The sequence below is a fragment of the Oncorhynchus kisutch genome, linkage group LG24 (genome assembly GCF_002021735.2).
Source record: "Oncorhynchus kisutch isolate 150728-3 linkage group LG24, Okis_V2, whole genome shotgun sequence".
In the NCBI taxonomy this organism is placed as follows: Eukaryota; Metazoa; Chordata; class Actinopteri; order Salmoniformes; family Salmonidae; genus Oncorhynchus; species Oncorhynchus kisutch.
The window spans coordinates 7,709,192-7,723,027 of NC_034197.2; the positions used below are offsets into that span (position 1 = coordinate 7,709,192).

Below are 13,836 nucleotides of genomic sequence, written 5' to 3' on the forward strand. Positions count from 1 at the left end.
GACCTGCACTGTCAACTGTGGGACTTTATATAGACAGGTGTGAGCCTTTCCAAATCATGTCCAATCAATTGAATTCATCACAGGTGTACTGCAATCAAGTTGTGAAACATCTCAAGGATGATCAATGGAAACAGGATGCACCTGAGCTCAATTTCGATTCTAATAGTAAAAGGTCTGAATACTTATGTAAATAGTTTTCTGTTTTTTATTTTTAATACATTTCTAAAAAACTGTTTTTGCTTTCTCATTATGGGGTATTGTGTGTAGATTGATAAAATAATTTAATCAGTTTCAGAACAAGGCTGTAATGTAAAAATGTTTTGAAAAAGTCAAGTGGTCTGAATACTTTACATTTGCACTTTTTGGAACCTTCGTTCAAATCGCAGCTGTTCTGAAATTTGAGGCAGAGAGATAGGCTACATCATCCTATCGACCAAATTGGTTGAGGGTTCAGAAGAGGGTGAGTAAAGAGAGAAACGTGTGTGTTTATAACACATGCACAGAATGTGATTTGGATCCTTTGATTTGAGAAAGACATTTCCAGAGGGGTGGGATAGGGGCCTGCATTTTAAACGGTTTCAACTCTAAACTGATAACACTTATGTACACTACAGTTCAAAAGTTTGGGGTCACTTAGAAATGTCCTTGTTTTTGAAAGAGAACATACATTTTTGGTCTGTTAAAATAACATCAAATTGATCAGAAATACAGTGTAGACATTGTTAATGTTGTAAATGACTATTGTAGCTGGAAACAGCAGATTTTTTTATGGAATATCTACATAGGCTTACGGAGGCCCATTAACAGCAACCATCACTCCTGTGTTCCAATGGCATGTTGTGTTAGCTAATCCAAGTTTATCATTTTAAAAGGCTAATTGATAATTAGAAAGCACTTTTTTAATTATGATAGCACAGCTGAAAACTGTTGTGCTGATTAAAGGGCAATAAAACGGGCCTTATTTAGACCAGTTGAGTATCTGGAGCATCAGCATTTGTGTGTTCGATTTACAGGCTCAAAATGGCCAGAAACAAAGACCTTTCTTTTGAAACGCGTCCGTCTGTTCTCGTTCTGAGAAATGAAGGCTATTCCATGCAAGAGATTGCCAAGAAACAGAAGATCTCGCACAGCGCTGTGTACTACTCCCTTCACAGAACAGCGCAAACATGGCTCTAATCAGAATAGAAAGAGGATTGGAAGGCCCTGGTGCACAACTGAGCAAGAGGAGAGGTACATTAAGCGTGTCTAGTTTGAGAAACAGACGCTTCACAAGTCCTCAACTGGCAGCTTCATTAAATAGTACCCACAAAACACCAGTCTCAACATTAACAGTGAAGAGGCGACTTTGGGATGCTGGCCTTCTAGGCAGAGTTCCTCTGTTCGGTGTCTGTGTTATTTTGCCCATCTTAATCTTTTCTTTTTATTGGCCAGTCTGTGATATGGCTTAGTGTTTTGAAACATGAGCCATTTCGATGATCTGTTTAGATTTTTGTGCTTAGAGTTGTAGCACATACTTGTGAAAATGACACCAAAGTGATAAAGAAAACCTGTATTAAGCTCTATCTCCCATCATAACACAACAGTAATCCAGCAGTGTATGTGTGTGTGTATGTGTGTGCGTGTGTATGTGCTCATGCATGCATTGTGTGTGTGTGCACTTGCTCACGTGCGCGGTGGCGTGTGTGTGTGTGTGTGTGTCTATTTAAGCTGTTTGTGGTTTGAGAAGTTAATTAGGATATCTGAATAATTATGTAATCCCAGAAAGTTCTTGCTAAACTCAACATTTCCTCATCTCAATCCTTACATCAATTTCAACCTGTATCAAGTTCCGGTCAAATTGACATGAAATGATTTAATAGTTTGTAATTCACATATCTTATCAGGCTTTTATTGTTTGCCTGTTAACTGAGAAGTAACTGTTTATTCCATAGGATACCAATGGTGTATAGGTGATACCAGTGACATGATGTACTATGATTGCATACTATGTATGGTTGCCTTACAGTGTCCACAATGTGCTTTTTAAATCTGTATTGTGTACTGTTATATTTTGTAGTGACACCTACATAACATGTTCTAACTCTAGGAGTGAAGAGCAGGAGGTTCCCACTAACACTGGACAGGATGAGAGTGTCCTCATAAAGCTGCCTTTGTGCTGCTGCCTTTTCCTAAAGTCTTCAGAAGAGTCCTTGTCTTAACACTGGTCAGTGAGTCAGAAAGCGCAGTAAAAAGGTATGTTTGGATTAGTCTGATGTTTTTTAATAATTTATGTATGGTGATGACGTAGACAAATGTCCATCCTATTCTATTATATGGAGATCTAGCTCTCTGTTTATCAGATCCACGCGCTCAAATGCTTTGAGTAGCATACGTTCTTATGCCAAATGTTTTGGTTAAGCTATACTAAACAAACCAGCCTTCATCTAGTTACAGAGGCTGCTGCCTTAGAGGCCCAATATACAGTTGAAGTCGGAAGTTTACATAAACATAGGTTGGAGTCATTAAAACTTGTTTTTCAACCACTCCACAAATTTCTTGTGAACAAACTATAGTTTTGGCAAGTCGGTTAGGACATCTACTTTGTGCATGACACAAGTAATTGTTACAATAATTGTTTACAGACAGATTATTTCACTTATTACACTGGATCACAATTCCACAGGGTCAGAAGTTTACATACACTAAGTTGACTATGCTTTTACACAGCTTGGAAAATTCCAGAAAATTATGTAATGTCTATAGCAGCTTCTGATAGGCTAATTGACATAATTTGAGTAAATTGGAGGTGTACCTGTGGGTGTATTTCAAGGCCTACCTTCAAACTCAGTGCCTCTTGCTTGACATGGGAAAATCAAAAGAAATCAGCCAAGACCTCAGAAAAAATTGTAGACCTCCACAAGTCAGGTTCATCCTTGGGAACAATTTCCAAATGCCTGAAGGTACCACGTTCATCTGTACAAACAATAGTTTGCAAGTGTAAACACCATGGGACCACGCAGCCGTCATACTGCTCAGGAAGGATGAGGTCTCCTAGAGATGAACGTACTTTGGTGCAAATCAAAGTGCAAATAAATCCCAGAACAACAGCAAAGGACCTTGTGAAGATGCTGGAGGAAACAGGTACAAAGTATCTATATCCACAGTAAACGAGTAAACTGTCCTGAAAGGACGCTCAGCAAAGAAGAAGCCACTGCTCCAAAACCGCCATAAAAAAGCTAGACTATGGTTTGCAACTGCACATGAGAACAAATTTTGAGAAATTTCCTCTGGTCTGATGAAACTGTTTGGCCATAATGACCATTGTTATGCTTGGAGGAAAAAGGGGGACGTTTGCAAGCCGAGGAACACATCCCAACCGTGAAGCACGGGGGTGTCAGCATCATGTTGTGGGGGTGCTTTTCTGCAGGAGGGGCTGGTACACTTCACAAAATAGATGGCATCATGAGGAAATAAAATTATGTGGATCAGACCGGAAGTTAAGCTTGGTCGCAAATGGGTCTTCCAAATGGACAATGACCCCAAGCATACTTCCAAAGTTGTGGCAAAATGGCTTAAGAACAACAAAGTCAAGGTATTGGATTGGCCATCACAAAGCCCTGACCTCAATGCTATAGAAAATCTCTGGGCAGAACTGAAAAAGCGTGTGTGAGCAAGGAGGCCTTCAAACCTGACCCAGTTTCATCAGCTCTGTCAGGAGGAATGGGCCAAAATTCACCCAACTTATTGTGGGAAGCTTGTGGAAGGCTACCAGAAAAGTTTGTCCCAAGTTAAACAATTTAAAGGCAATGTTACCAAATACTAATTGAGTGTATGTAAACTTCTGAACCACTGGGAATGTGATGAAAGAAATAAAAGCTGAAATAAATCGTTCTCTCTACTATTATTCTGACATTTCACATTCTTAAAATAAAGTGGTGATCCTAACTGACCTAAGACAGGAACTTTTTACTAGGATTAAATGTCAGGAATTGTGAAAAACTGTAAATGTATTTGGCTAAGGTCTATGTAAACTTCCGACTTCAGCTGTACAACAGGCAAAATTGGCTGAAAAGACGCCATTACAGCAGGTTTCTGTTTGTAACAACACCCTGGATGGTTCCGACCTTGAATATGTGGACATCTATAAGTACCTAGGTGTCTGGCTAGACTAGGTGTCTGGCTAGACTTTACTAGACTGTAAACTCTCCTTCCAGACAGAGAATTTTATCTCCCTCACCAACTTCAAACATCTGCTATCTGAGCAGCTAACCGATCGCTGCAGCTGTACATAGTCTATCGGTAAATAGCCCACCCATTTTTACCTACCTCATCCCCATACTGTTTTTATTTATTTACTTTTCTGCTCTTTTGTACACCAATATCTCTACCTGTACATGACCATCTGATCATTTATCACTCCAGTGTTAATCTGCAAAATTGTAATTATTCGCCTACCTCCTCATGCCTTTTGCACACAATGTATATAGACTCTTTTTTTTCCTTCTTTTTTTCCTACTGTGTTATTGACTTGTGAATTGTTTACTCCATGTGTAACTCTGTCTGTTCACACTGCTATGCTTTATCTTGGCCAGGTCACAGTTGCAAATGAGAACTTGTTCTCAACTAGCCTACCTGGTTAAATAAAGGTGAAATTAAAAGATTTAATTTAAAACAAAAAATGTAACCAGTAAACCACTGGGTAGTTGGTACTAATCAATATCTCTCAAACCTTTGACCTCCTCTAGAGAAGGGATTGACAACTTTGATGGGGGTGGGGGCCACACAAAAATCATAACTCATCATGAGGGGCTGCAGTGGCTCGTGGGCCTGAGAAGCCGTTTTAAAGTACATTTCTTGCAATTCTGCACATTTTGCCATAGGATGGAGGCAAATGTTTGGTAATTTGACCATGCTTACTTCAAGTTTAGATAGCTGGCCGCTAGACTAACTTGCCAATCTAAAAAGTGTTAGCTGACATGGGCTAATTGAATGACTGCTGATGCACAACCAGATTTTTAAATTGCACCTGGTGTGTTCTATTATTCTAATTCTCAACAGCAAGTTGAGACACCGACTGAGTTTTCCAAACTTTCGACTGGTACAGTATATACAAAAGTATGTGGGGAGGGAAGCACCCTATTCAAATGACACCCTATTCTATATGGGCCCTGGTCAGAAGTTGTGCACTTTAAAGGTAATAGGGTGCCATTTGGGAGCCAGGAAATGTTTTCACTAAAGAAGAGCTCTTTGACTAGAATAGCAGGTGATTGATCATTGTCAAAGTGCGTGTTTAAGATGAACTACATTGCAGTCTGGGCTCGTATTCACAAAGAGTTTTAAAGTAAGAGGGCTGATATACGATCCTATTTCCCTTTTAGATCATAATGAATACAATTATATGAATACTCTGAGAGTTTCTGTGAATACTGGTCCTGCACTACTAATCACAGTATGTGACCAAGATTAGGAATTCTGCACTTCAAACATGCCAACTGACAGTACAGTACAGTTAGAGAGAAACAGGAAACCATGACGCCATAGGTTGCTTCCCAAATGGTGCAATAGGCTACGTACCAAATTGCACCCTATTCCCTACATTGTGCACTACTTTTGATGGGCTCTGGTCAAAAGTAGTGCATTATGTAGGGAATAGGGGTCCATTTTGGATGTAGGTCACACAGCCATATACTGTAGAGAAGAGGAAGAAGTGAAAGTGTTGTCAGGCTGATTGAGGTAGTATGTACATGTAGACATGGTTAATGTGACATATGCATATATGATGAACAGAGAGCAGCAGTAGTGTAAAAGAGGGGTTGGCTGGTGGCGGGACACTATGCAGATAGACCGGTTAGCCATTTGATTACCTGTTCAGGAGTCTTATGGCCTGGGGGTAAAAACTGTTGAGGAGCCTTTTTGTCCTAAACTTGGCACTCCGGTACCGCTTTCCATGCGGTAGTAGAGAGAACAGTCTATGACTGGGGTGGCTGGAGTCTTTGACAATTTTTAGGGCCTTTCTCCTACACCGCCTGGTGTAGAGGTCCTGAATGGCAGGCAGCTTAGCCCCAGTGATGTACTGGGCCGTACGCACTACCCTCTGTAGTGCCTTGCGGTCAGAGGCCGAGCAATTGCTAAACCAGGCAGTAATGCAACCATGCTCTCGATGTTGCAGCTGTAGAGCCGTTTGAGAAATATATTTAATTTCAAACCTCACATTTCTCTAGTATAGGCTACTTATCGTAATGAACATTATCGTCAAAATGCTTGTGATAAGTGATCCGTATGGTCAGTGTTGATCATTTTCAGTTTATCGTCCCAGTTCTACAGTATCAGATACAGTATTGGTGCTTTTCACCCCATGTTACACAATAATACCACACTTTACTTTTTCTCTTTACCTTTTGTTTTACAGGTGAAAATAGGCTGTAGGTGTATTAAGATGTGACAATATTCAGCTATGTGTAACAACACAAACACAATACTGTAATTTCTGTATTGTCATCTCTTTGTTCTAGTATAGCTACACCTGTGGGCCAAAGATAAAAACAACACAGGAAGTGCTAGCCTCTCCTGTCCTCCCCAAAACAGATTTCAGAACACCCAGAACCAGATAGATTGGGGGGTCGGGCATTATATTGTCTTGTTGGGGACTTGACCCTCTCTATATCCTCACTTTGCTCACAGACTTTTACTGCCTTCATGTCTTGTGCTAGCCTCTCCTCCATGTGTTTCAGATTTCAGACTCAGACCAAAATAGATTGTGGATCAGTCTCACGACTGTCCTGTCTTGTTCTGTACTGTTTATCCTACTGCCATGTATTGTCTGCTCGGCATGTCTTGCATTTGCACCGCATTTCTTCTGTCGTTCTCACAGCAACGTTTTTGTTGCTTTAATCTGTTGAGGGGTGATGGCATTGCGTTATTAACATAACACTAGATGGACAATGATGAAACATTTTACTTGTCTCAGTCCCTCCACTGTCCTGTTGGGGACTTACTGTATGTTATTTTATTACTGAGTTAGGATAATAATTGACATGTCTGGAAGTGACTGTAAACACAGTGACTGTTCTGAGGGGTATACTACAAAGCAGAATCGAGGAGTTAGCCAGCTAACTTTGATAAGCAACAAGAAATAACTATAGCTAAACTTAGATATATATATATATTTTTTGTTAAATCAATTAGACCATGCCCATTTCAAGCTTATCTTTCCCAAAAAATGTAAAGACTACATCCTCGATCCTGATCCTGCTTTGTAGTGTACCCCTCTGGTGTTTTGGTGTTTGTATGATGCATTGACCCTACATTGACCTCGTGTCAATCTCAACAAAAAAAAAGACCTCTTTATGATGGATTTATATTCACAGATTTATCTCAAATATTCCCTATTCCCTTTGGTTTAAGATGGAATTCAATCAAAGCTACATTAGCTGCCACATTAACTGTTAATAAAACAGCAATGTGGCTTTGAATGGATTGAGCCAAAGGGTTTGGTAAAACATTGTGCACTATATAGGGAATAGGGTGCTATTTGTGATGCAGCCTGTATGTTTATGGATATATTACATCATTCAATGGCCTTTATTCCTGTCTCTTCCAGCTCTGCTTCACCATGGCACAGTGGACGCAGATGAAACAGCTGATCCCCTATCTGGCCACACAGATCCTCAACGAGCTCTACTCCCCCTCCTTTCCCATGGACGTCAGGTGCTACCTGGCCAACTGGATCGAGGAGCAGAGATGGTATGACACACACATAAAGCATACATACAGTCTGAATTTTGTCAAATAAAAGTGGGAAAGTGGATACACAAACACACCCTAAACACACCTCTCTCTCGCTTTCTTTCTTCCCTCCCCAGGGAGGACTTTGAACCAGAGAAGGTAGACCAGGAGCCCCAGGCTCTGACCCTGCTCGATCAGATCATATCCTGCCTACAGAATCTAGCCGGGCAGAACCCCAATGTGGTGGAGAGGATGAGGCTGCAGCGTATCTCCAGGAACATGGTACAGTAGATACACACACACTTATCCTCTCCACCAAACACACACACACACACTTGTAAAAATGGATTCGCATTCAAAATCCTATTTTCCCTAAACCCAACATTTTTTACTGAGTGTTTTATTTTTATTGCCCGGGAAATTAAAATGTGTGGACAGATTCTCTTTCTGTCCAACAATAAGAATCTCAGTCTTAGCTGGAGGAAGTTGTGAGCCATCCAAGTACTTTTAATGAAACTGGGTTCCACTTGATCTCCATCATAACATAACAGTATTCTTTTTCGCAAAACTGTAAGTCATTTCTCATTGCTTTCACACACAATGCAAATGCTAAGCACATTGTTGCTAAACAGTAAACACAACTCTACAAAAGACGCAAAACTCAGTTGTGTAAATCATTAAAAAAAAACATTTGGTCACAGCTGATACAAATTACTCGAATGAATGGGAACCTCTTTTGCACTTGTGCAAAACTTCTTCGCACAATTGTTTGATCAACAATCAGTCCTTAATTCAGGCATAAAAGAGTTCACCTCTGAGTTGCTGTTTGCAAGAATGGGCCAAGTAAGAGGCCGAGGGCAAGGACAAAGGAGAGATAGAGGGGCCCTCAGATGAAATGGAAAAAGGTGAAATGAAGTCTTTTGTTTATGGATGTTCATGCTCCTGAGTGACATTCTTTCTGCATTGCTCATCTTTGGTAAAAAAAAAAAACATTTTTGGGAAACACTAGTACAGACCATGATGTGATAATAAGTTTACTTACCTTTTAAGGTCATACTATAATTATAGTACCAACAAATGGCACAGACCTACTGTATAAAAGAAGGCTAACCATGTTAGGGTATATTGATAGTTGTAGTTAGTATTTATTGGGCCATTATGTAACGATTGATTGAAATGAGTTTTCATTAGATAACAAGTTGTATGTTTTGATGGAGGTAATTGATTTGGTGTAAGTTTGTTAATTGTTTTGAACAAGTCCATTCTGTTTGGACAAAGAAAAACTGTAAATCAATACAGTCTTAAAATATATCTGTGGAGCTAAAATAAATGACACATAAATGTAAAGCGGAGTATTTTCTGTGTAGCAGTGAAAATCAATGCTGTGCTTTCTGATAAACGCTGCCAAGGTGTAATATTTATAAACTGAACAGTAACGGACCCAAAATCGAACCTTGTTGAACGCCACGTGATATCTATTTTCTTATTATGTTCACCAAGGGTAACAAACTCTTGACCAGTTAAATACTTTAGGCCCTGAACAAAATTTAGAGCTGGATCGGAGAGACCAACCCACCTCTCCATTCAGTCCAGAAGGACATCATGGTCAACAGTGTCGTATGCAGCACTTAAATCCAAGAGTACAAGAGAGCTGTTTGGCATCTGTGTTGGCTCTAAGATAATAACTAAGGCTGTCTGTGCTGTGGTGGACACAAAAAACAGATAGGACTTTTTCAAAAATATAGCTAGCGCTTAAAAAAATAATTTAGCTGTTTAAAAATCTATTTCTCCAGAAATAAAAGAATAGAAGGTTGGAGAGTGGCCGAAAATGTATAACAGCTGAAGAATCTAGATTACTTTTCTTCAGACACATAGTAGTTTTTACTGCAGTGGGGAAAGTGACTGTGAACAGGGAGTGATTAACAATAGCTTGCACTTCTTCAGATATTCAATTCTAAACTGTTTTGAAGAAGGTGGTGGGGATAAACCTAACCCTAACCTAGAGGGACCCCACATGAGGAAGTTGATGACACTATATCTAAGCAATTTCCTGTCCTAGAGAGGAAATGCATGTTTAGGTTACACCAGCGGACGAAGGCTATTTATACATATTCACAAATTTGTTTGGGAATCTCTACATGGAGCTGATAAACATCAACAAATAGGGCACTGACAGCTGTCAGTGTTGCTAGCTAGCATGCTAACCTTATGTAGCTAGCTAGCTAACTATCTTGCTAACCTAATCTAGCTCATGGTTTTGTATAAAGTGAGCATTTCGGATTTGTCACTTCAAGCCCTAATACACTGAGTGTACAAAACATTAGGAACACCTTCCTAATATTTGCCCTCAGAACAGCCTCAATTCTTCAGGGCATGGACTCTGCAAGGTGTCGAAAGCGTTCCACAGGGATGCTGGCCCATGTTGACGCCTATGCGTCCCACAGTTGTGTCAAGTTATCTCGATGTCCTTTGGGTGGTGGTCCATTTTTGACCCGCATGGGAAACTCTGTGTCTCAAGGCTTAAAAATCATTCTTTAACCTGTCTTCTCCCCTTCATCTACATGTATTAAAGATTTAACAAGTGACATCAATAAGGGATCAAAGCTTTCGCCTGGATTCACCTGGTCAGTCTATGTCTATGTCATGGAAAGAGCAGGTGTTCCAAATGTTTTGTACACAGTGTATATCACACTTGGACTAAAACGATGATCGGTAATCTTCGGCCATCATCTTTCAGCTCTAAATAGTGGATTTCTACTGGTGTGGGCATTTGACCCTAAACCTTAAACCTAAAAGAGCATATTTACTTTTCAGTATTGTTCTTGTTTTCCTATTTTGTCAGGACATTCTGGTCAAGTCCACACACACACACAAACACACACACACACACACACACACACACACACACACACACACACACACACACACACACACACACACACACACACACACACACACACACACACACACACTGAGAGAAACTGTAGAAAGAGAGAAACTGAAAATACAGGTTTGAAAGCATACAGTTCAGTAGCCTAGGTGCCAGTCTGTTTCTACTCTCTAGCCAAGTCCTTATGGAATTGTCACACATGGAGTTAGCAAGATAGCACAAACAGATCTAGGACCAGTCTAACAGTTCTCAGTACTCAGAGGGAACAATATAATGTCATCTTATATTGAATCAACTGACCTGACTATGTGGATATGGTCTGGTGTTCTGTCTTCCAGAATATGTTCCGCTCCCAACCTTTCCAGCTGGTACTCACAGTCAGGGATGTCCTGAGGAAGGAGAGAGAGCTGCTCAGTCAGGCGGTAAGTGTAAACAGAGCCTTTAGCTCAGCGTGCCAACACAGTCTTATGGCAACAAAGGATGGCCACAGAAACCACAAAAGTTCACTTCCAACACAAAATATGTTTTGGATTGTTCACATGATAAGAAAGATGCGTGTAAAAATGTTTACTTTTTTACATTTGACTTTTAAAACATTTGAATGTTTAATATGTGGGCATAATAGGTAATACCAGTCCGCCCCCCTCTATCTATTTTCTTATTATGTTCACCAAGGGTAACAAACTCTTGACCAGTTAAATACTTTAGGCCCTGAACAAAATTTAGAGCTGGATCGGAGAGACCAACCCACCTCTCCATTCAGTCCAGAAGGACATCATGGTCAACAGTGTCGTATGCAGCACTTAAATCCAAGAGTACAAGAGAGCTGTTTGGCATCTGTGTTGGCTCTAAGATAATAACTAAGGCTGTCTGTGCTGTGGTGGACACAAAAAAACAGATAGGACTTTAAAAAAAATACAGCTAGCACTTAAAAAAATTATTTTGCTGTTTAAAAATCTATTTCTCCAGAAATAAAAGAATAGAAGGTTGGAGAGTGGCCGAAAATGTATAACAGCTGAAGAATCTAGATTACTTTTCTTCAGACACATAGTAGTTTTTACTGCAGTGGGGAAAGTGACTGTGAACAGGGAGTGATTAACAATAGCTTGCACTTCTTCAGATATTCAATTCTAAACTGTTTTGAAGAAGGTGGTGGGGATAAACCTAACCCTAACCTAGAGGGACCCCACCTGAGGAAGTTGATGACACTATATCTAAGCAATTTCCTGTCCTAGAGAGGAAATGCATGTTTAGGTAATACCAGTCCGCCCCCCTCCTCCATAGTTTACCCAAATCCCCTCACTCCACTTCCCCCTGGCCCCAACCCAACCCAGGACCCCATGGGCCCTGCCCCCACCACCAGACACACCTCTAATACTTTGTCTCCCCCATCCACAGTCTACCCAGTTCCCGGGCCTAGCCCGCTTCTCTCAACCCCCAGCCCAGGATTCCATGGCTGCAGCGCCCCCTACCAGAGACGTGGACCTGCTTGTGCTCAAGGTGCTTGAGATCCAGGACTGCAGACAGCAGATCCACCAGCTGCAGGAGGAGCTCAACTGGGAGAGGCAGAACTATGAGTCCATGCAGGGTGAGAATTACCAAAGACACGTATTACTAAGACGGGGAACAGTTAGCATTTCCCCATAGCAAAACATGTCACACTTAGCCGCAATGCTAATTCGAGCTGAGCATTTGCACAGTAAATAGTTATGGGAGAAGCGGAACTATGAATCCATTCCGGGGCGTGAGATGGCTGGGGATAAAGAGATTCTCTGGTACTTTGTATACTTTTTAGCCAGTAGTTCTGAAAGCAGCGCTCACGAGCCAAAAGTGGCCCTATTTAGTAGACGTTTTTCATAAAAAATTGACTTACAGCGTGCATACATTATGTGCACCACGTCATTGTGCATCTTGCTACCTGTCACTTAAATGGCGAGGTTCTGAATCTCATTGGCTGGAACTCGAATTGCTAGTGGGCTGGTCCGTGTGGGAGGAAATGTAGGGAAAATGGTGCCGCACAGCTTCCAGTAAACAGTCGCTTTTAAACGAGGGATTTTGTGGCTAATTGAGGTAAAACAGTAATTCTGCTCAAAGATTATGCATGTATGAACTACACATTGACACATTCAGCTCAAGTTTAAAAAATAGTTGTCGCTAAATTTCCAGAGCATGTCTTTAAGTAATATTTCCCCCTTAGTCATGCATGGACTTTTATGGGATGTGACGTAAAATGAGACTTGGACTTGGACTTGTCCCTTTATGGATTCGTCCCAATATGCCACTCAGCAGACATTTTTATCCAAAAAGACTGTATATTGAGTCCATATATTTTTTGTCAACTTACCAGTTGAGCCAGTTGGAACCTATACAAATCTGGAAGGAAGCTACAGAATTTAACACAACATACTTCTTTGATCTGGGTTAAATGTTCTGACAAATTGGCCCCCATATGGCACCCTATTCCTTATATAATGCACTACTGTTGACCAGGGCCCATGGACTCCGTTAAAAAGTTGTGCACTATGTATAGGGAATTGGTCAGTTGCCACTTGGGACACAACCTAAATATACTGTATGGATTATTACTCATGCTCAGACTACTTTGTCAGCTACAATACATGTACAGTGGGGCAAAAAAAGTATTTAGTCAGCCACCAATTGTGCATGTTCTCCCACTTAAAAGGATAAGAGAGGCCTGTAATTTTCATCATAGGTACACTTAAACTATGACAGACAAAATGAGAGACATCCTCTTCTGCAAACCACTGGAAACCAGGACAACAGGAGAGGATATTTTTAAAGTACTGGACAGCTTTGTGACATCAAATGGACTTGTCGTGGTCAAGATGTGTTGGTATCTATGCTGATGGCGAAAAACCCATGACAGGGAGACAGCAGTTCCTCCTGACGCCACTTGGGTACACTGCAGCATCCACCGAGAGGCTCTTGCTGCCAAGGGAATGCCTGACAGCTTGAAAGACATTTTGGACACTACAGTGTAAATGGTTAACTTAGTTAAAGCAAGGCCCCTGAACTCTCGTGTATTTTCTGCATTATCCAATTATATGGGCAGCAACCATGCAACGCTGTTAGAACAATACAGAAGTCCGCTGCTTATCAAGGAGGAAAGTATTTGACACGTTTCTTTTTATTGGGAGATGAGCTTATAGTTTTCTTTACCGACCATAATGTTCACTTGTCTGACCGCTTGCATGATGATGAGTTTTTCACATGTCTGGCCT

The 13,836-nt window shown here is 40.8% G+C and overlaps 1 protein-coding gene across 3 annotated transcripts in view; it reads left to right on the plus strand.

Moving 5' to 3' along the window:
• Positions 1-13,836, plus strand: part of stat6 (signal transducer and activator of transcription 6, interleukin-4 induced) — a 60,125-nt gene that overhangs the window by 16,872 nt on the left and 29,417 nt on the right. For 2 of the 3 annotated variants that reach the window (XM_020459885.2, XM_031803750.1), the window contains exons 2-6: positions 2,087-2,232; positions 7,580-7,722; positions 7,842-7,986; positions 10,933-11,016; positions 11,993-12,182. In XM_020459885.2, coding sequence (XP_020315474.1) covers positions 7,592-7,722; positions 7,842-7,986; positions 10,933-11,016; positions 11,993-12,182 — 550 coding nt within the window. In that variant the 5' untranslated portion in view covers positions 2,087-2,232; positions 7,580-7,591. The remainder of the gene's footprint in view (positions 1-2,086; positions 2,233-7,579; positions 7,723-7,841; positions 7,987-10,932; positions 11,017-11,992; positions 12,183-13,836) is intronic. The other variant, XM_020459886.2, reaches the window with a different exon arrangement.